This window comes from Rosa chinensis, chromosome 3 (assembly GCF_002994745.2).
Source record: "Rosa chinensis cultivar Old Blush chromosome 3, RchiOBHm-V2, whole genome shotgun sequence".
Classification (NCBI taxonomy): domain Eukaryota; kingdom Viridiplantae; phylum Streptophyta; class Magnoliopsida; order Rosales; family Rosaceae; genus Rosa; species Rosa chinensis.
Window position 1 is genome coordinate 24,365,880 of NC_037090.1, and position 19,783 is coordinate 24,385,662.

Consider the following 19,783-nt stretch of genomic DNA (forward strand, 5'->3'; position numbering starts at 1 on the left):
TGGGGCGGCAGGGCTTTGGTGGTCTGGGTTGATCGCGGGGGCGACGTGGCTATGGGGAATCTGCTCTGAACGTGGTGGCGGTGGCGTCTGCCCGGTGTTTCTGCGCGGATCCTTGGGGGAGGTCGTGGCGGTCGTGGGTCGGGCAACGTAGTCGATGGCTGGAGGTGGGAGGTAGTGGCAGGCTCGGGTCATCCTTTGGCTGCTGGGCCTTGAGCTGGGCCCATTCTCTTGGGACTGCTCTCTTTTGGGCTGGGGTGTTTTTGCCCTAGGTCCATCCTATGTTTTTTAGTTTTTCTAGTTACAATAAGGTCCCGTTCGGGACATTCTACGCACATTTGTGCATCTAGTTTTAGTATTTAGTTTTGGAATTTGGTCTGGTCTTGTCAACTTAATTCTCAATGGATCTAGGTGTACACCAATTGAGGTCTCTAGGCAGCTAGGTTTATTGGTTAAAGAGTTAGGTTGGAAGGGCCAGATCTCTCTAGCGCCTCCGGCGTAGTACTAAATGGGGATTCCCGCTATGTCTACGTATTATTTGTACAATGAGTGGGTCTGTGTTTCTATGTACCGTTGTGGGTACTACCACTATCTTCTTGTCTGTAAATGGCAGCGGAAGGGTATGTAATAGCATATTCTGGCTTTTGATGAATATATATTCGCCTACTGGCTCCATTATCAAAAAAAAAAAAAAAAAAACTTGTACAGGTCTTATGGGGAAGAATCCTCCTATGGCACCTGGACTATTGTCTAATGCACATTTTGGTACCTAAACTTTTAAAACTACGTACCATGATGGTACCTGAACTATTGCTCCCTTCTCTATATGGTACTTCCATCCAATCTGCCGTTAACTTTGTCTACGTGGCTCATTCTTATAGGATGACATTCATCTCCTAAAAGAAAAAATTAATACCAAAATGTGCATTGGACCATAGTTCAGGTACCATTTGAGAATTTTACCCTTCAATATATTAGGAGGTAGGTAGGATTATATGTTAGGGGAGTGCTGCCGCCTCAAGGCCTGTATGTTTTTCTTTTGCTTAAGCATCTGTGCAATTCTGATTGAAAATTTGTAGTATAAAGTATCTATGCCTTAACCTTACTTGAATAATAACTTAGTGCACTTATTAATCTCCCTCTCTGTCCGATACTCATCTTCTGGTCAATCTTAATGCCAAAAAAAAAAACTTCTGGTCAATCTTAATGCCAAAAAAAAAAACTTCTGGTCAATCGTTCATACCTCGCAACTTCTTCCGACTCCAAATTTGATGCCCTACTCTCTTCCCAACGTTTTCTCTTGCAAAGAATCAAAGATGGCGCCTTTCACTTTCCCCAAAAATTCCAATCCTAGGGTTAAGATTTCCCTTCCCAGTTTCCCCTAAATCAAAATCCGTGAACCATCACCATGGGGAAGAACGACTTCCATACGTGCCAGAAGCAATGCCACGACGAGAACGGCTTCAAGTGTCACTGCTTGAGAGAGCGCCACCAGCACCAGATACTCATCTTCGGTGAGAATCCCAGTAGCATTCAAATGTTCAAATTAATTCATCAGTGTTGATGGTGGTCAGAGAACAAACTAGAGTGTACAATGCAATTTGCATTACATGAAGATTCTAGTTCCCTAAGATGATGTCAATTACTCTTGGTCTACTATTGACCGCTTGTTTTACTTAATCTTCAATTCTCAGTCTTCTGTCCTTTTGCCGAAAGTAAGGGTGCCAACTAGCATAATCCAATCAAAGAAAGAAATGGTGATTCCAGAATCAGTTGCATTTTACACGAAAAGAATGCTTGGTGCTCCAGCAGTTACCTAGACACACAAGGACATTTCCCTCAGTTGACTGTCTATCCTTTGTTCTTAAAGGTTCTCAAAGGAGTTCTCCACATCACATAGATGCATGATTATATATTTAAGTAAATTGGTCCTTTTTAAGAATTTATTTTCAATCGAGTTTCAATGCAAAATTCTTGATTTTCCAGAGACAAATACCGCTTTCAATATCTTACAATTGAGGTTGCAAATGAGTCGTTGTTAACTCAGATAGAGATAGTATGTTACAGGCTTCAAGAAGTGCAACAAAGTTTCTGAGTTGCCCTTAAACAAGTGACCACGCTTCTCAGACAATTGACTGAAGCTTTCCGAAACAATTTACTCTCAACTACAAAATTCATAACAGATTATGTATCATCTTACAAAACTCAAGGATACGAAAAGGGCCGAATTTCACCACCGCGTTGAAAAATGTCCAACTTCTCTCTTCCAAGACAAATAAATAAATCAGAGCCAATCCATCCTATATAAGTGTTACTTCTGGCGGCTACTTCAGCTAATCCATCCTATATAAATCTTCAATCCCATAACCCTTCGGGTATCCCACCTCAAACTCTCTTCATCATTGCAGATATATTTCTGAATCCATTTCATTACAAGGTACCATTTACAGTTTGACAAGCATTTCCCTGAAGAAGAATTGCAAGTGTGGTCAACCAATCATAGTGATCATGGTGGTGATAAATTGGCCATGGGGTCTCTCTTGTACGAGTTTCGCAGCTAACTGGTTAGCAATCTGAACAAATATTCTGTTCTTATGAGAAGTGATGTCAAGCTACTGTATTCTCAACATAACTCATTGCCTTCTGTTTCACGTAATTGGCCCTCCCTTCGTTACCGTGACGCTCCTCATATTCCAGATATTTTTTGAACAAGAACTGCAAATCCATGAATGAAGTCCAAAATTAGCTTCAACAGAAAGAACAAAGATAAACATTCTCAGTTAATGCATATAATTGTACGCACTTTCATCTTTTTAGCTGGTAGGCTCAAACTAGTTGCCCTCTCAAACAATGCACGAATCAGATCAGTCTCTCCAAGTCGAATTTCCTGCCACAATCAACAGACAAGTGAATATTGTCTCAAGTTTGACACTGAAAAGAAATAACACTTAATAAATGACAACAGGGATTTACTTGATCAAGATAAACACTCCACAAGTCTGTTCTCTTCGGGTTTTGCCTCAAAATATTTTCAAACATGGAGCGCCCTCTCTCTGGATTCCCACATTTGAACTCCAGGATGGCTGTCTGTGACAAGAATTTGATATGCTTATGCTTAGGAAGGATCTTTTCAGCACGAGAGACAAAATCCTGAACCCCATCCTGCTGTTGCACCAAGAGCCTCTGTACCCGCCTTAGCCAAACCTAAAATTCCATGAAATATAGTGTTTATAATTATCAAATACCTAAAAGAAGAAAAACAAATGTAGGAGTGTAGGACATCTTAATGTACCTTGCAAGACTTCTTAAACCTCTTAATCATGCTATCAGCAAGTTCATCAGCCAACTTGTGTTGCTCAGACCTCTCAAAGACTCCCAAGAGTGCTAGATGAACCTTTTTGGGATCATTATACTGCAACGCTTTTTGGAAGACTTTCATTACAGCCTCCTGAAAGACAGAGAAAATTAATGGACTCCATGTCAATATTAGAAAAACAAGAGTGCTTTTAGTATTTTTATTACCTCTGGAGGACTTCCATATTTGCTTTCCAAATTAAAATAAGCCACCCAAACATTGAGCTTCTCGTTCTCTTCTCGAAAGTTTATCGTCTCCAAAGCCCTTTACAAACAAAAGAGCAACATTAAAGCTAACTTATGGTATCCCTACGAACATGCATGAACCCACACACACACACACATTGGATATCCTAGAAACTAAAAGCACCATTAAACAACCAAGACTTTTTTGTATAGTAGCACTTTAATTAATGATATATCAATAAACATTTAGCATATATGTTATCTGGATTCAACTCTTTTCTATTTCAACAAACTGTTAAGGGTGAAGAGGAGGAGGGGGGGGGGGGGGGGCTGCTCTTAACTGGTACATGAAAATGCAGAGTTCCAGTTTATGACACATAGGGGGCTCTCATGATATTATATGATACAACTGTAATAGTAGCAAATGGCCAACAGGTGTTTTTCTAGATAAATACCTTTTAGCAATAGAGCGTGCCTTCTCAACATCAGCCATAGAGAGCACAAATTCCATATATTTTATCCAAACATAACTGTTATTTGGAGAACTTCTAACTAGTTTCTCAAATTCCTCATCAGTCCTAGGTATATCTTTCTCCAATAATCTTTCCTCAGCAGCCCTTATCTCACGCTCCCTGCACAAATTGTTTACATGTTAAAAACAAAAGGGAAAGTGGGGAGTGCATTGAAAACCTTGAACAACAAAACAAAAGCCAAACAAACATTAGTACAATCACCTCTCATCCCTGGCTTTTTTCTTCGTGAGCTTCTTTTTCTTGTCATCTACAGCGTCCTCCGCATCAGGAAGCTCTTGATCCTGGCTAACAATATCATCGCCTTGGTCTACATCATCAAGAGTGACTTCAAGTGGAGGAACTAAAGCTCTTGATTCTGCTTGTGCAAGAAACTGGAACTCTGCATTTTCATGTTCAATATCCATGTTCTGGTCCCCAAGGAAACTGCCAACAGGACACATAACTGACTTAGAATCATCCACCAAATCAGTCTGTCTGATAGGTTCATCAAGATCTTGTTTTGGAGGTGTGTGGTCGCTATCCATAATATACAAATCCTTCATTCCCAGAGAAACTCGGTGCCTCTCCTTGTCCACCTGATAAAGGAAGGTGAATTAACTTATCATAAAATGCATACCAATATACCACATAAAAAAAGTCACACAAACTATTCAAATGGAACTCTTACATGCAATTTTCACATAGTTCACATAATTTTCTCAAAAGAGTACACTTTAGAACCATACTTAACAGACAAGAAAAGTACCTTCAATACTTTTGCTGACACCCTCTCTCCTGTTTTGTATTTAGTTTCAAAATTGTCCTTCTTATCTTCTGCAAGCTCTGACACATGGCATAATCCAACCTAATAACCAAAAAGAGCACAAAAATCATTTTGACAAGAGTGCAAACAGAAGATATGATTATACAATCCTATGAAAACTATATGTCATTACAAATTCAGTGTTCTATAGGAGATTAAAAGCAGTGCCTCATGTATAAATACAACGTATGACTAGATGTTAGAAAAGAAAATGAACTTTGCTTGATGCTGCTCCTCCTTACCACATTTGTATTGTCAATTGTGATGAATAATCCATATGACTCAACTCGTTTTACCCTGCCAGAGATAATATCTCCGACATGCAAGCTATCCAAATTATTCCTTGCAGATTGTGGCAAACTGCTTGCACTCAGTGACTTCAAGGTAACTTCAACTCTCTTTGATAAAGGCTCCACAGATGACACCCTGCACTTGAGATTCTCAGTAAGAGTTCACCACTGGATTTAATTTTTTACCAATAAATTTTGCACCAGCATGATAAAAGTAAACAAAATCACTTGCCTGCCGGTAACAAGTTTTCCAACTGGGAATTCCTTTTCAGGATCATCAACATATCCATCGGATAAATTGGAGACAAGAATTTTGGCATCAAGCTTCCGCGAAAGTAAAATAAAACATCCTTTTGATGAAACATTTTTCACATAACCCTATCAGAATTAGAAAATCCAAATAAGATTCTGCATATATAAGAACTTAAAAAACAATTTGCAAGCAAAGGTTAGGAACAGCTAAGAAACTTCTACAACCTGTATGACCATATTAGGTTTCAGATCATCAATCTTTTCTGGCCTTTCGGTATGAGTATGCCTGAACAACAAAATATGTTACTACCTTAAATAAAAAAAAATATAATAGCAGAATCCGAGGCATGGCAACGCAGGTGTCTTTGTAAATATAAGAAAGATGTAAAATGTATCCCAAATTGAGGCCAGAGCAATCTATATACTAACAAACAAGCACATGTAAATATACACAAAAACTTGCGTTCTAGACTAGAATATCTGGATAGCCATGACTTACTTGTCATTGTCAGGTTCATTGGAATCTTGACAAAGTGTGCCAACTAAAGAAGAACGTAATGACAAGTCAATGTGAAAAGTTCCCTGTCCAGAGCGACTACATTCAACGACCTTGCATTTGACAAATTGACCTTCCTCATATCCAGACAATGGGTTGGACACCCATGAGTCAGAAAGCTCACTATAATGAACCCTGCCATACATGTGGGGACCAATTTGCACAGTCAATCCACCAACACCTGGAAGTTTTTTAATAATTCTCCCACCTACAACACATCCCTCGTGAATATGAGCAGTCGCATTCAACATGCTAACATTTGCATCCGTCTTTGACACCTCATTATCAACAGCTTTATCAGCGATGGGAGTAAAAGGATATGAAACCAGCCGTAATAGCTTTTTCTCCTTGCTAACACTTAAAACATGACCAGATACAGCATTTCCCACATGAAAGCGTTTCTGAAACTCTTGAAGTTCACTAGGCTCACAAGCGCTGTCAAGAATGAAAAGCTGAGCCCTAACATTTCGAGATATTGTTAACCAGACCCATTCAGCATCCACCTTGTACACATAGCCAGTGACATGTTTTCCAACTGAGAAATCGAGATCTCCTTTCAAAATATTTTCCTCTATTTCACAGGAACCTGAAAAGAACACATTCTAGACCTTATAAGACTTCATCAGTGATTGAGGTTCAAGTAGGTAAAATTAATGAAACAGTGATTTGGCCGACCACCCTAATTTAAACAACAAGAGCAGCTAAATATCTTAATCCACATGAACACAGAAATTGCAGAAAAAGGGTACTTTAAACAAAAGAAAACAAGTACATTTGATGGAATTTGCTTCAGCTCCACTAGCAGAAAGTCAACAAGGAAACATTTTTACCATGATAGAGTTATAGAGCTAGTAGACAAAAGTATTATTATTAGTACTATATAATAGAAGTATTATTCCATTTAAGCAATATTATTTAATGAATATTCTATGGATCCACTGGGGGAGTTTTTAGTATTATATGAAAGTATTATTCCATTGAAAGAGTATTAATAACTATGTATCCTACTACTAGAGGATTTAACAATATTGCAGACAAGGATTTATCAGAATGGTTTGAAATAAATACAACATAAGTTCAATGGATCCTAGCAAAAGCAAAAGACATTTAAGGACTTCTTCATTCTTTAAGGCTCAACCTACCCTGCCCTTACAGTGACTCCAGCTAAATTTATAGAAATAAGAATATGCTCAAGAAGATTGACGCAAATTCTCAACCTCTTTTGTTCCACAAGTGATTGATTGAACTTCTAATAAATTTGATATTATTGTAGCATTAGGGAATTGTATTCTTGTCTTCACTAAATATCATGAAGGCCAACTATGCTCTGGTGTGAACATCATAACGCAGAAACTATCACAGGAGTATATACAACTGAAGATAAGGATATTTGAGCAGCATCTTATTTCTAGAAAAGAAGAATATAGTCAGTACTGCAATAGAAGCCAAAGAAATGCCTAAAGAGAAGAGTTGCTAAATTTATGGAGATTGATGGTCCATAACCATACAGGAGGTACATTTCTAGATAAAAGAAATGGCATAAGTTGCCACCCCTTTGTTGAATACCCGAACTCTAGTAAGTAGCTTAATCCGTCGAGAAGAGGCATCCCTACTGATAAATAAAATATGTACGAAGATAGAAGAGGACATTCGTTTTTTTTCATATAAGAATAGAAGTATACGCAGTATACACTCATGATGAGGCTCACAGAGTCAAAGTAGCAGATTAGATGGTCCATAAAAATACAGGAGGTACATTTCTAGAAATAAGAAATGGCTTATATATAAATAAAATATGTATGAAGATGGAAGAGGGCATCCACTTTTTTATATAAGAATAGATGATATAAATAGTTACAGATACTCAAGATGAGGCTCAAAGAGTCATAGAAGAAGTAAATTTATACTGATGAAAGAAAAAGTAGTGGAACCAATTCAGGGAATTAAATACTCGATATCACTTTACCTGTTAACAAACTAGGTTTCAATGACAGATCCCACTGGAAACCCTTTTTGTTGTTATCTGAATAATTAGTCTTGGCAACAATCCTTGCAGTAACTGTTTGCCCAATTCTGAAGTTATTAAATGGATCTTCCAAAAGATCATCATTTACCTGCCCAAAAGGGGACCAAGGGAAAAACTATCATATGCCCTACCACTCGAAATAAAACGATAACATGCATATAGAGCATCTAACAAAGTCAAATTAATGAGGCTTATATCAAATCATTCATAAAATTTACCTCTGTTATACGGACCCGCCCATGAAAGCCGATTCCAAACTTCAATCTTAGTTCAAGAGCCTTTATTTCAGTTATCTGGTTGGTGACAGCAAGTATTAAGCACAACAAATGAGTACTCTACCAGTCCAATAGATGTACACGTCTATCCACATAAATACAAAACAGATACTAGAAATGAAAGGAAAAAATCAAAGCTCATAATTAATGGTAAGATGCAAATGAAACCGGAAAAGAAATTTGGAAAAAGAAAAAGAAATACCTCTGCCTGGACCACAGATCCCACTTTGTAACTGGATTTCTTCTTTGCCCGCTTTGAACTGGAAGTATCAGCGGACTCACTCAAAGAATTAAGTAGCAAAAGCAATCTCCCAGCGGTTGTAGGGCTTGGAAGGGCCATGACAGTAGCATTGACACTGCATTCAGTGATATAATTTCATGTAACTGGCCAATCCTAAAGTAAGAACTATAACTAGCATTCATACAAATGTGTGTTTGTTCTCAAATGTCTTTTACAAAGAGTGATTTTCTTTTTTCTTTTTTTTGGGTGGGGCTGGGGGGATGGGGTAAAAAGTAAAAACATAGTACACCATTGAACCTAAAATTTATCCAAGACAACAAGGCCAAATATCATAGAGATATGGGACAAAACACAAGTGTAATATAGAAAACAATGAATGAGCACCAAGAGAATGCACCTTTGTCCATTGAGAAACTGTTTCTGAGGAAACTTTTGAGTGTTGTAGTCAGAAATTGATGCATATCCTACAGCATAGTTATACTTTGGGATAGAAAGAACCTGCAATTTACATTACAAAAGTAAGAGAAAAGAAGGTGACGATATCTAAAAACCAATTCTGCCAAACTATCATCTGTAAGTTATATCAACATGAAAACTTGCCAGGTAATTCTCCTTCACAATCTCAACCACAGCATTTACGGTCTCATGCATCTCCGGATCATCCGAGACTTCTCTTCTTCGTTTCTGAAATCAATGTCATGAAGTAGATAAAAACAAGGTATAATTTGGGAAAACAAAACAAGAAAGCAGAGGTAATGAAACTTATGGGTCAAGAAATAACTGATGTAGTATCCCACAAGTAATAATTCAAGCGATGGAGGAACAGCAAACATCTGTGCACATTTTTCTTTCACAACTAACATACTCACTATTGAGTACAATCAAAAGCATAAAAACTAGAGATAGCTGGGAATGCATTTAACCTTCATATGAGTTTGGCTCTTAGAGCTTTCTTGTTTTAAGTTAGTAATGAATTCTGGTTTGAGCGATAAGTCAACAAGGTGCTCTGCCTTGGCAACATCAAGTACAACTGCTCGAACAATGGAGCCTGTTTCTACAGTAGTACCAGCTACTGCAAACAGGAAAAAAAAAAAGACGAGGGAAATACATTACGGTTTGAAAAAAAGGGAAGAAATCAAGTAATTAACCCAAGCCTTCAATAAATAACTGACATTGATACTGCGTGATGAAACCGAAAACATCATTATATTTCTCAAAGCTGACAACAACTCCAATGTCCTTTGCCTCCTGGACCTTCCCTTCAACAACACTGCCAATGGAAAATCCTTCTGACCAATCTGATTTGGATTCTTTTGAATCCAACACTTGCAGCTTTGCAATCTGGACAACAAAGAAGAATTTGAAAGTTAAAAGCTATAAATAAAAAAAATTTAAAAATTTTTTTTTAAAAAAATCTAGCTGTATCATAACAGAGGAGCCAAATTTGTATTAAAAAAATACATGATACGGAATATATATCAATGAAGTACAAGAGATAGTGTAGGAAGCTAATGGATATATTTGATTAAATATCTCAATAAAATAAAGAGCACTGGCCAATTCAAGATAACTCGAAGTAAAATTCTGTGCCCAAGATGTTTACCTTCTCCTCTGAAATAAAGTATTCCCGGATAAAGGAGGCATCTGTTGAAGAGCAAGATGACTGCTTCAATGATAGTGTTATCCTACCTGTTTCACTATTGACCTGAGAGAAAATAAAGAGTTCCGAAATGTGGTTTACTAATCTGTTTAACAAGTTCCAATTTAAAAATTGTAGTATAAACAGTCACCAACATCGAGTATAGTACTCCGAACAGACTGTCCAATGTAATAGGCTTCTGAAAGATCTCCTTTATGGTCATCCATTGCCTAACAAAATCAAGAAGAGGATGGGTATAAAAAATTGATGGATTTAGATAAAACAGTACTAGCAGTGAAGTAAGCAAACTTAAGGGGGCAAAGAAAGAACCTTGTGCCTTGGGGAGAAACCAGTCACACGCCCAAGAAAGCGAACAAAGCACCCAGTGTCAATTAAGTTACAAATGTAGCCCTATTGAAACAAATATGCTCACATGAATCAGGACACAACAAACATTTGCACTTTCAACTCATAACCAAAGAGAAAAAGTTACAATATAAATATATATATATATATATATATAGCTGGAAACCCCAGTTCCCACGAAAGAACTAACGTTACATGAGACTCCAATTGCTTACATGTACTACCGTATTAGGATGAACTTGACTGACTTCTGAAGGAAGCATGGGAGCTGAATTAATCAGAGAATGTTTTGCAGATAGGATCAAATTGTTGCCTTCAGTGTCTACATGGATGGAAGAAAACTTTCCAGGATTAATATTTTTCACTTGATATTAGTATTAAGGTTCATAAAGATTTAATTTACAGGGAAAAAAATTGAAAAGAAACATGAATTCACATTTTAAAATGCTTTTCTACTGCAAGGTTAATAAAACAGAAACTGATGAGAGACAATTATATAGAGAAATATCCCAGTCACTAAGGAGAATTTTTCGCACCTAAAACCAATAATTGATCAAATTCATAACCAGGCTTCAATACTGACTTCATCAAAGCAGCCAGCCCTGGATAACAAGAGAAACAATAAGAGAACAGCATACCAAAGAGCACAATAAACCGACAATCAAGATCTAGGGAAAGAATAAATACCATGGTGATCTGCCAAGTGGTCTGTAAAAATTGTGCCCATTGAGTAACCTTTTGCATTAACATAAACCATGACAGCATTGGGGGTTACCCGGTCAACAACTCCTGAAACCAGGCTGCCCAACTTCGCCATATCATCCTCAGAAACCCTGACAAGTGAACACAATAATTTAGATAAAAAAAATTACCATACCTTTCTTTCCTTTTTCTTAAGTTGATAACACAAAAATTAGTGCAACTGTGTTTACATTATTTTTGACATCGTTCCGAGACTAAGTACATTAGTGCATCCGTGATCATATCATAATTCACACGACTTGTTGATAATGCAGAGATAAAAAGTCATTGGACAAGAAGTCAAACCTTGGAGGCTGTATTATCAAGCTAAGTTTGATTCGTCTCGATGTAGCATTAGAGCCGATAACTCTACATTTGATAACTTGTCCAACATGATACATTGAACTTGGGTCAGATCCTGGCTCCAGTCCGAGTTCAGATCTGTTTTAAAATTGAAAAACAACAAATCAATAACAAAGAAAACATTAGACATCACTTCAAACTCAGGCAGGTACAGATGAAAAAAGAAACAACATCGTAGAGCAACCCTTTTGTAGAAATGTTTGGATATTCAATAAGGTGTCCACACAAGGAGCTGTTACAACACATTGGAAGATACATATATAAAAATCACATATATGACCAAGAAACTTCTCCATTGCTTGTATATTTTCTTGGAGAAACAAACCATGCAATACATTCATAACTACGAAATAATAGTATATGATGTGATTATACTTTAGAGGTTCAAAAAGTCCATTTTCTTGCAGATGCATTTGTTGTCTTTCCTTGTCTTGACATACACTTGTCCTCAACTGCATTTTAACTTAAAAGACTTGCTGGCTATGAGCCTGAATACTAAGCCAATAACACTCTCAACCACAAATAGTCAAAAATGTTGCCAGCAAATATACACCATTAAACATTTACAATAAAGATACCAATAAAGAAAAGGAAAAAAAAAAAAGGATATTGCATGTAGTCATATATGGATCACATCATTTTATAGAGAGATTCTGTAAAAAATAAAAATTAAACATAAATAAATAAGTTTCAAGTAGTAAGGGCCTAGCCTTGGGGCAAATCCTTGGACTCCATTGTAAAAATGGACAAAGCAGCCACGTTCTTCAATCTTTCTTATCCACCCATGTGTTATTAATCCATCAGCAGCATCAGCATATGAACTGAGAATCCCTAGTTTTGACTTTACCTGTAATCCAGCAGTCATGCATCAGACAATAAACAAGAGAGGCTATTCTGAAAGATACACACACACAATCAATCAATGTGCGGTCCCCTGCAGATAATTTTTTGCGCTGAAAATTACGTCTTATGGCGTCTAGTTGAAAGATGTACAAAATAATACTTACTGTTCTTAATCTTAAAAGAAACAAATATGCCCCGATTATTGTTCTGCAATTGATACCCTACTGATAGAGAGACATATGAACATACCTCATGCGATCTAACAATTAAAAAAGGAACAGAGAGCACTTTTTGTGATAGTCTGTTCTATTCAACCTAATATTATCGAGTTAGAGCCAGCAAATGATATCTCTTCTGCCACAGCATTGACATATAGTATCGTTTTATGCATTGATAAGACAAGATTGGGAATTCGAAATGAGGTAACTTCCAAAAGTTTTATTTAAAGTGGTCTATAAGGAGGCTGTGCCTAAGCAATACTAAGCCAAAATATATGTATATGAAAAGATAATAAAAACTTTGAAGGAAAAGACATGACATACAAGTGTTTTCTTGTGTGTAACAGTTATTCTCTTGGACTTGCAACCAAGCACACGGAACACAAGTTCAGCCCCAACCTGCAATAGTGGCACAGGAAATGGAATAAAAAGTTTCAAAATTACTTTACCAAGGAGAAGCAAGTGAACAAATTTTATAGAATACAAGAAATGAAATCTACCTTAAATTTTTTTCTGGGCTTTGCAATTTCAAATTCAGACATATGAGTAAGAGGACAAAGAGCCTTCACACCACCAGGGAATTGCACGATAGCCCCAAAGCTGTCAACAGCTATTATTTTACCTCTCACAACCATCCCAGGTTTGACATCAGAGTGAGTGAAAACTGACCCTTCAAATGCACTTGCCTGCTTGAAAGAAAAGAAATTAGAGACTGATAATATCAGCCGAAAACAAGATAAAATATCCACCACTTGAACAAAGGCACGATACAACCAAATGTGAGATGCATGGAAAGAAAATATACACAGAGTAACCTGATCTTATTAAAAAATAATTATTAAATAATAACAAGACGCAGCATACATGGAAATCACCAATCAAAATTGCTGCTTAAGAAATATCATTAACAGCAGAGGGGAAGAGAACAGAGAGATTAGTTCTTAATTTTTTCTAGATGACCTAAAAGGCTAAAAGTATGCTCCAAGTCTCCAAGAAAGTCTAGAATCAACGTCCATCGTATGAAATGCAACAACAAGAGAGCCATCACCATATTCAATCAGCAACAGATGTCATTTGGTTGATTTATATGAAAATGTGACTCATTTTTCGACAAGTGACAACCATGCATACAAGCTACATATTATGCAGGAAAGAGACCACATGTAATATTGCAGAAGAGTCTGTCTTCCACCGGAAACAAGATTTGAGAAGCACTACCTTCAAAATCCCTGTGGCAAGCCCTTCCAAGTGCCTAAACCCAAGAATTCTGACACGAACACGAGTACCTTCCTTGAACTTCTTTTCAAGCTTCCGAACTTCTTCAGCCACATCAGATATCTATAATTTAAAAGAAAAAAAATCAATATAGAGAGAGAGAGAGAGAGTAACGCCTGTGTAACCAAACGAACCTCAAAGATAGAGCCACAAAATGAACATACACTAACGTATGCCGGAGTTGAAACTTGAGTAGATGGTATTTCAAGCAGAAGGCCCAATCCTCTATCAACCCTCACTACCTTTGCATCGTCACATATATCTCCAATTTTGACATGCTGCACATGATTCAGTTATTAAAACGTGAAGGGAACTACAAAAGTAATAGCCATAAACCAGAGAGGGAGGGAGGGAGAGAGAGCAAGGAGTATCCCACTTTTACAAAAGCTCATAAATTCTAATTTTATCATTCTCTTCATCTTTTCCTAGCATAAGAATACCCTAAGATCGTTTTCCAGAAAAAATAATATTTGCAACATTGCAGAATGTTTATACAGTCTTTATTTGGTAGGAGTCCAAAATGTTGATAGTTGCCCAAACAACAGCTCTAAAATTTAAGAGGGAAAAAAAATACTAGGATCAGCATCTACTTAAACAGGAAAAATGGAACCCAAGATGTCTACCCTGCCTATGTGCATTAAATATGAACCAGGCATGACTAATATTCAATACTAGGTGCAAGAAACCAGACCATAGCTGCACAATAAGTAACAGTAAAATTTGAACAAGGAAAGACCAACTTCTAATTTCAAAAGTTATCACAAAACATATCCCATACTTGAGTTTTTATGAATGTGAAATAACTTACTGAAGGAGGAGCCTTGTTGCGAACAAGATGTGGATTTAGTGTCAAACCAACAGCTCTAGTTGAAGGATCGACAAATAATACTCGAGCATTGAGCTAAACAAAACAGCACAGAAGAGATTAGAAGTGCACAACTCAACCAGAAAATGAACTCAAACACACCAAGGTTAGAAGTTGGCGCCTATTCCATTTGCCACCAAACCATTAAAGGCATGAAGACTACTGAGATATAAATTACAGGTTTTAAAATTTACCTTCTTGTTTTGATTGTAATCTTCCTTCCAGTTTGTAGTAGGGTAAATATTTTGCAGATGAAATATATCAACCTGCAAAAATGAAATGGAGAAATATATAGATAATACCAAGAAATTAACTTCACATACATTGCCGTCCAGTTGTCTTTTAATTATAACATTGATTGATTCTGTAGCTGATGTTGGAGGGATACAGAACTTACAGTTCCAGTAAAATAAGTAAGAAATGATAACATAACCCCATTTTCAAGGGTGGATAACACACGAGCATTGACCATCATCCCCGGAACAAGTAGATCAATTGAAATTCCCTTGAGATCTTTGGTCTGTAAGAGTTCAGAAAGAAAATTCATAAATCAGAAGCGAAACTGTGATGAGAAAAACACCCATTATTATAGGTTTTGAAACTGCCTTTGATGTTATTAGAACTTTTATAGAAAAATAAAATAAAAATACAACAAACACACATGGAAAGCATACAAATTAATGAAATAAAGGCATAGGGGGCATACCACACACTTTGACACCATCTCTGGGTCAGAACTCATATGAACTACCTTGCGGGTTTTATCAACTCTTCTAACAGCAGCTTGAAGCAGTTGACCACTGCTCACTTGAACCTTGCTGTCTGTAAGAAGAAGAGAATGAGCTGGAACATATAGGAGAACCAAAGACTCTTGAAACAGAGTGCTTAAAATAAAGTAGCAAAACATGGAATCACATCAACAGAATACAGATTCAGTCGCCCAATCTACAGTGGACTTATACAAATTTTCATTAGCCAGGCAACCAAAAAAAGAAAAAAAGAAATCATGATCCTTTACTTAATGTTAAAATGTTTCATGTGAAAGTTTGACTCCTTTGGCTCTTTAATGGCAAGGAGGAAAGAGAATACTTTGAAAAGTAACTTTTTTATCAACATAAGGCTGTGGTATATAGCAACAAAAGCCTTTTTTCCCACCTATGAGGTGTCAGGTATATGAATCTTAGTCCTGCATTCTGCGTACTTATGGGAAATATTTTCATTTCACTACATGCTACATAATTTTACTAATTACCTCTACCAAGTAGTAATGTTACTATTTCTTTTCCTCTTCTGCAAGCCCTACTCTCAATGTTGATTTAATCACTCCAAGTATTACACCTATCTACCTTCATCAAACAAGTCCAAAAAATAGTTGATTCTCTAATTTGGTCTGGAACCAGAGATGTTTATGGGGTGATCCAACCATTGATGCTTTACCTTGTCAGATACGTAACCATTTGGAAAACTACACTCATTGGTTTATCAAAATATGGAAAATGTAATACAAATGAGGCTTTGAAGTTTTTTTTTTTTTTTAAACTAAACCTTAGTGGTCCTCATGTGAAGAATTTTAAGCAGAAGTGATCAGAACATACAAACCCATAGGCGAAATGCTATCTTTATGCGTAAGGAATCATGGCTTCTCATACTAAGATAAGCATCTTGCATACGCAAGAAACTTACTTCCATTGTTTAATTATTTCTGACTGGATATGTGTAATCAGGATTGATATCAGCTAAGGCACTAAAAAGTGATTGGCATACATAAGAAACAAGCATGGGCACTAACAAGAATGAAATACAAGTCGACTTACCAGCTTGGCTATTTTTTGGCAAAAACCCCGTGAATGAAGATAAACCAAAATGAAGAATGTAACCATGGTCTTCGATGCTTTTAATATAGGCTGTAAGGACCTGAAACAATAATTGGGAAAGAAAATTTTAGAAGACAACTCCAAATTGTCAACAGAGAGCCATAGCATTCAGTAACTTGGACCCACTATACAAGATGACAAAACACTGGAATTAGTATTAAAATGCAAAACTTCATAATGTCCTGTTAATTTTTGTTTAGGGAAGAAAGTTTGATTAATAACTTAAAAGTTAAATTAAGGTTTTTTTTTCCCCTCACTTGGCAAACTGTCTGAAATTCTCCTGGTTTACGAAATTCTTGTTAAGTTTTCACATTTGTCAGCACTCTCCATCGAAAAATTTTAGCAAGCCTTTAGGACTAATGGTGAACTGCTTGCTCCAACCGTTTGGATATATGAGTTGAGGTTTGAATCTATCAAAAAAAATAAAAAACAAAAACAAAAAAAAAGATGGCTTCATCTTATAACAAGAAATTTCACCTACAAACACGCAACTTATCCTACATCTAATCATGTTCAATCACAATCAATTTTTCAGGGATTAAATCAGTACTTATTGATAAAGTAATCTGGGGTTCACATCCAAAACCAATTGGCTATGGATGGAGTGGCCCAAACCCTTATAAACCCATAGGCAAGGTCCCATTTTTCCCATGTGGGATATATATATTCTCAACACGCCCCCGCACGTGTGGCGAATTTTCAAGCCATACACGTGGGCAATTTTGGGTGACGTGGAGCCCGTGTGGCCATGAGGCATGCACACGTGGGTAACCCGCTCTGATACCATGATAAAGTAATCTGGGGTTCACATCCAAAACCAATTGGCTATGGATGGAGTGGCCCAAACCCTTATAAACCCATAGGCAAGGTCCCATTTTTCCCATGTGGGATATATATATTCTCAACACTTATAATGGAAAACAACCTTCACAGAATACGATCATGGGAAAAATTGATCAATATCCTATTCATACTGTCACTAACAACAAGAGCAAATACAATCAATATCAAATTCATATGGTAGTCATGTTTAATAACTAGTCCTGACATCACATCCCCTCCCCTATACACATAGAGAATGGAATTACAAAAATTAGACTTCTCAGAACTCTATTTGGAATTAATTTTGTCTGAGTACTTCAGTAGGCAATAAAGTAAACAATCATATAATCATTATAGATGAATATGGAAACATATTCAACTGAATGTCATTGTTTTTATACAGTTTCTTAGTAACAATGTATGTAAGAACATTTTGTTTTTAACCTAAATCATGCAAATGCCTCCTGCAGTTTGATCCGTATGAATATTCAACTTTTTCCTCTACAAAACCTACTTTCCTACTATATTTTAGAGTAAATAAAGTAAACCACAGGGGATAAGAACTGCACTGAATTTCCTTCAAGTGTGATTAAACAAATGGGATAAATAACTATAGTAGGTTGCTTGCCTGGGTTCAAATGCAATTGCTCCACAGTTGTTGGAGGATATTTATTGTTGAAGAAGATTAATAAAATAACCCAATCATGTCTTTCCTCCTACTAGGCTACTAGAGATGTTCCATCTTATCAGGTACAAAGTTTACTTATAATCCAGAAGATTCCCATAATTAACCAATAAAGCAAAGATTCCATTTTAAAAAGTTAAAACCAAAGTGATTAGATCATCTCTTTTTTAGTTAGTTACGTACCATGCCTTCTTGAACAGAATCCAAAGTGAAGCCTTTATGCAACAAAGAGAGGCGCAAAGAAAGCCAGATCTTCCGTTTCCCTTTCTCTTTCTTATCCTCATCCAATTGCAACACAATGCAAGATACCAGCTGCCCTATCCGGAATATGCTAGGGAGGACACTATCTGCTAAGGCCTGTTAAAGATTAAGATTGGATTGTTTAGAGCACCGAAATTGTTGTAATTGATACCTGCTTAATTAAAAATGAATACATTTTATATTAACAACAATGGGAATTAAATACAGCGATACTGATTATTACCTCAGTTTCATCATCCAGAATAGGATCAAAAGCATCAGACGCTCGAACTAGTCCACGCAAGCCCCCTGGAAGACTGATTACAAGGTCCTTTTCATTCACTTCGGCAACAACTCCCCAAACCCTCATCCCAGGAGATATATTCTGACCATAGGCAAAGCAATAATAAGTAAATCAACAATGTATACTATGTACTACATAACCTTCACTTGACATAACCTAGTAACATCATTTCGCCTACCAGAGGCAACCTAAATGTTTTGTATATATTCAAATGGAAAATTCAAGGATTTATGTTTGAAGGAAAACCTTCAAAGTGATCTTGTTTGCATATCTAGGTAGTTTTCCAGTGATGCCATCGCCGAAAAGCGAGCCCATTTCGTCCTCGTTTACAAGGCTGTCCTTCGGCACCCTTTTCTTCTTCCCTTTCTTCTTCATCTCCCTCTCCTCTGCCTCGAATTCGGCATCAACTTCCGCCCGAATTTCGTCGCGTTCTTTTCGATTCAAAGAGCTCCCTCCACCTTCAATTCAATTAAACAATGAACACAAAAATATGAACAAATTAGATTCCAGTAGAGTTTTGGAATTGAAAAACAAGAAGAGAAGCAATAATTGAGGGAAGTATGAACCTCTGGGGAAGTCGGGGACGTCGTCCTCGAGCTGCAAAGCCATGGCTTCGGACCTGGCGGCGTTGTTGTGATCCTTGTTTGGTTTGAAAGGTTTTTTGGAGGATTTGTTGAACTTTGTGGCGTCTCTGGGATTCTTGTTATTCCCTCCCTGAGGTTTTTTGGACGACGGTGCCATGTTTGCAGAGCGATACCGGCAGCGGGGAGTAGAGAGTGTTTGGGGGTTTTAGAGGTTTAAGAAGCGGAACCTCAATAAGGGTTTAAACTCTGCCCGCTGCTGGGTTTAGGGCGACTGGGTGAAGGGAGAGCCAACGACGTCGTTTCGCTTGTCTGTGGAAAACGGCGTCGTTTGCCTCAGTAGATCTTCGCACGACGTCGTTCTTTTTTCAATTAACTAGATATTACTACTGGTTTTTCATTTTTTTAAAACTGCTTTTAGTTATATTCGTGCCCTGTTTTTTACAAAGCACACC

General features: G+C 37.0%; 1 protein-coding gene across 2 annotated transcripts; it reads right to left on the reverse strand.

Moving 5' to 3' along the window:
- Window positions 1-1,955: 1,955 nt before the first annotated feature.
- Window positions 1,956-19,588, reverse strand: LOC112192687 (rRNA biogenesis protein RRP5). 2 transcript variants are annotated; one of them, XM_024332539.2, is made up of 40 exons: window positions 19,314-19,588; window positions 18,994-19,205; window positions 18,688-18,828; window positions 18,387-18,560; window positions 16,637-16,736; window positions 15,529-15,644; window positions 15,220-15,342; window positions 15,017-15,088; window positions 14,766-14,858; window positions 14,122-14,235; window positions 13,901-14,020; window positions 13,183-13,368; window positions 13,007-13,081; window positions 12,332-12,468; window positions 11,565-11,699; window positions 11,205-11,350; window positions 11,054-11,119; window positions 10,733-10,839; window positions 10,482-10,562; window positions 10,307-10,381; window positions 10,116-10,217; window positions 9,685-9,853; window positions 9,436-9,584; window positions 9,113-9,196; window positions 8,910-9,010; window positions 8,474-8,627; window positions 8,215-8,289; window positions 7,937-8,084; window positions 5,914-6,556; window positions 5,640-5,700; window positions 5,395-5,540; window positions 5,115-5,298; window positions 4,816-4,914; window positions 4,272-4,645; window positions 3,993-4,169; window positions 3,520-3,616; window positions 3,290-3,445; window positions 2,971-3,201; window positions 2,801-2,884; window positions 1,956-2,712 (listed from the first exon to the last, which is right to left on the reverse strand). In XM_024332539.2, the coding sequence occupies exons 1-40, from the start codon at window positions 19,486-19,488 to the stop codon at window positions 2,605-2,607; spliced, it is 5,790 nt and encodes a 1,929-aa protein (XP_024188307.1). In that variant the 5' UTR covers window positions 19,489-19,588; the 3' UTR covers window positions 1,956-2,604. The 2 variants fall into 2 exon arrangements, with proteins under 2 accessions (XP_024188307.1, XP_040372263.1); XM_040516329.1 differs by having other exon boundaries at window positions 15,529-15,665.
- Between the last annotated feature and the right edge of the window lie 195 nt (window positions 19,589-19,783).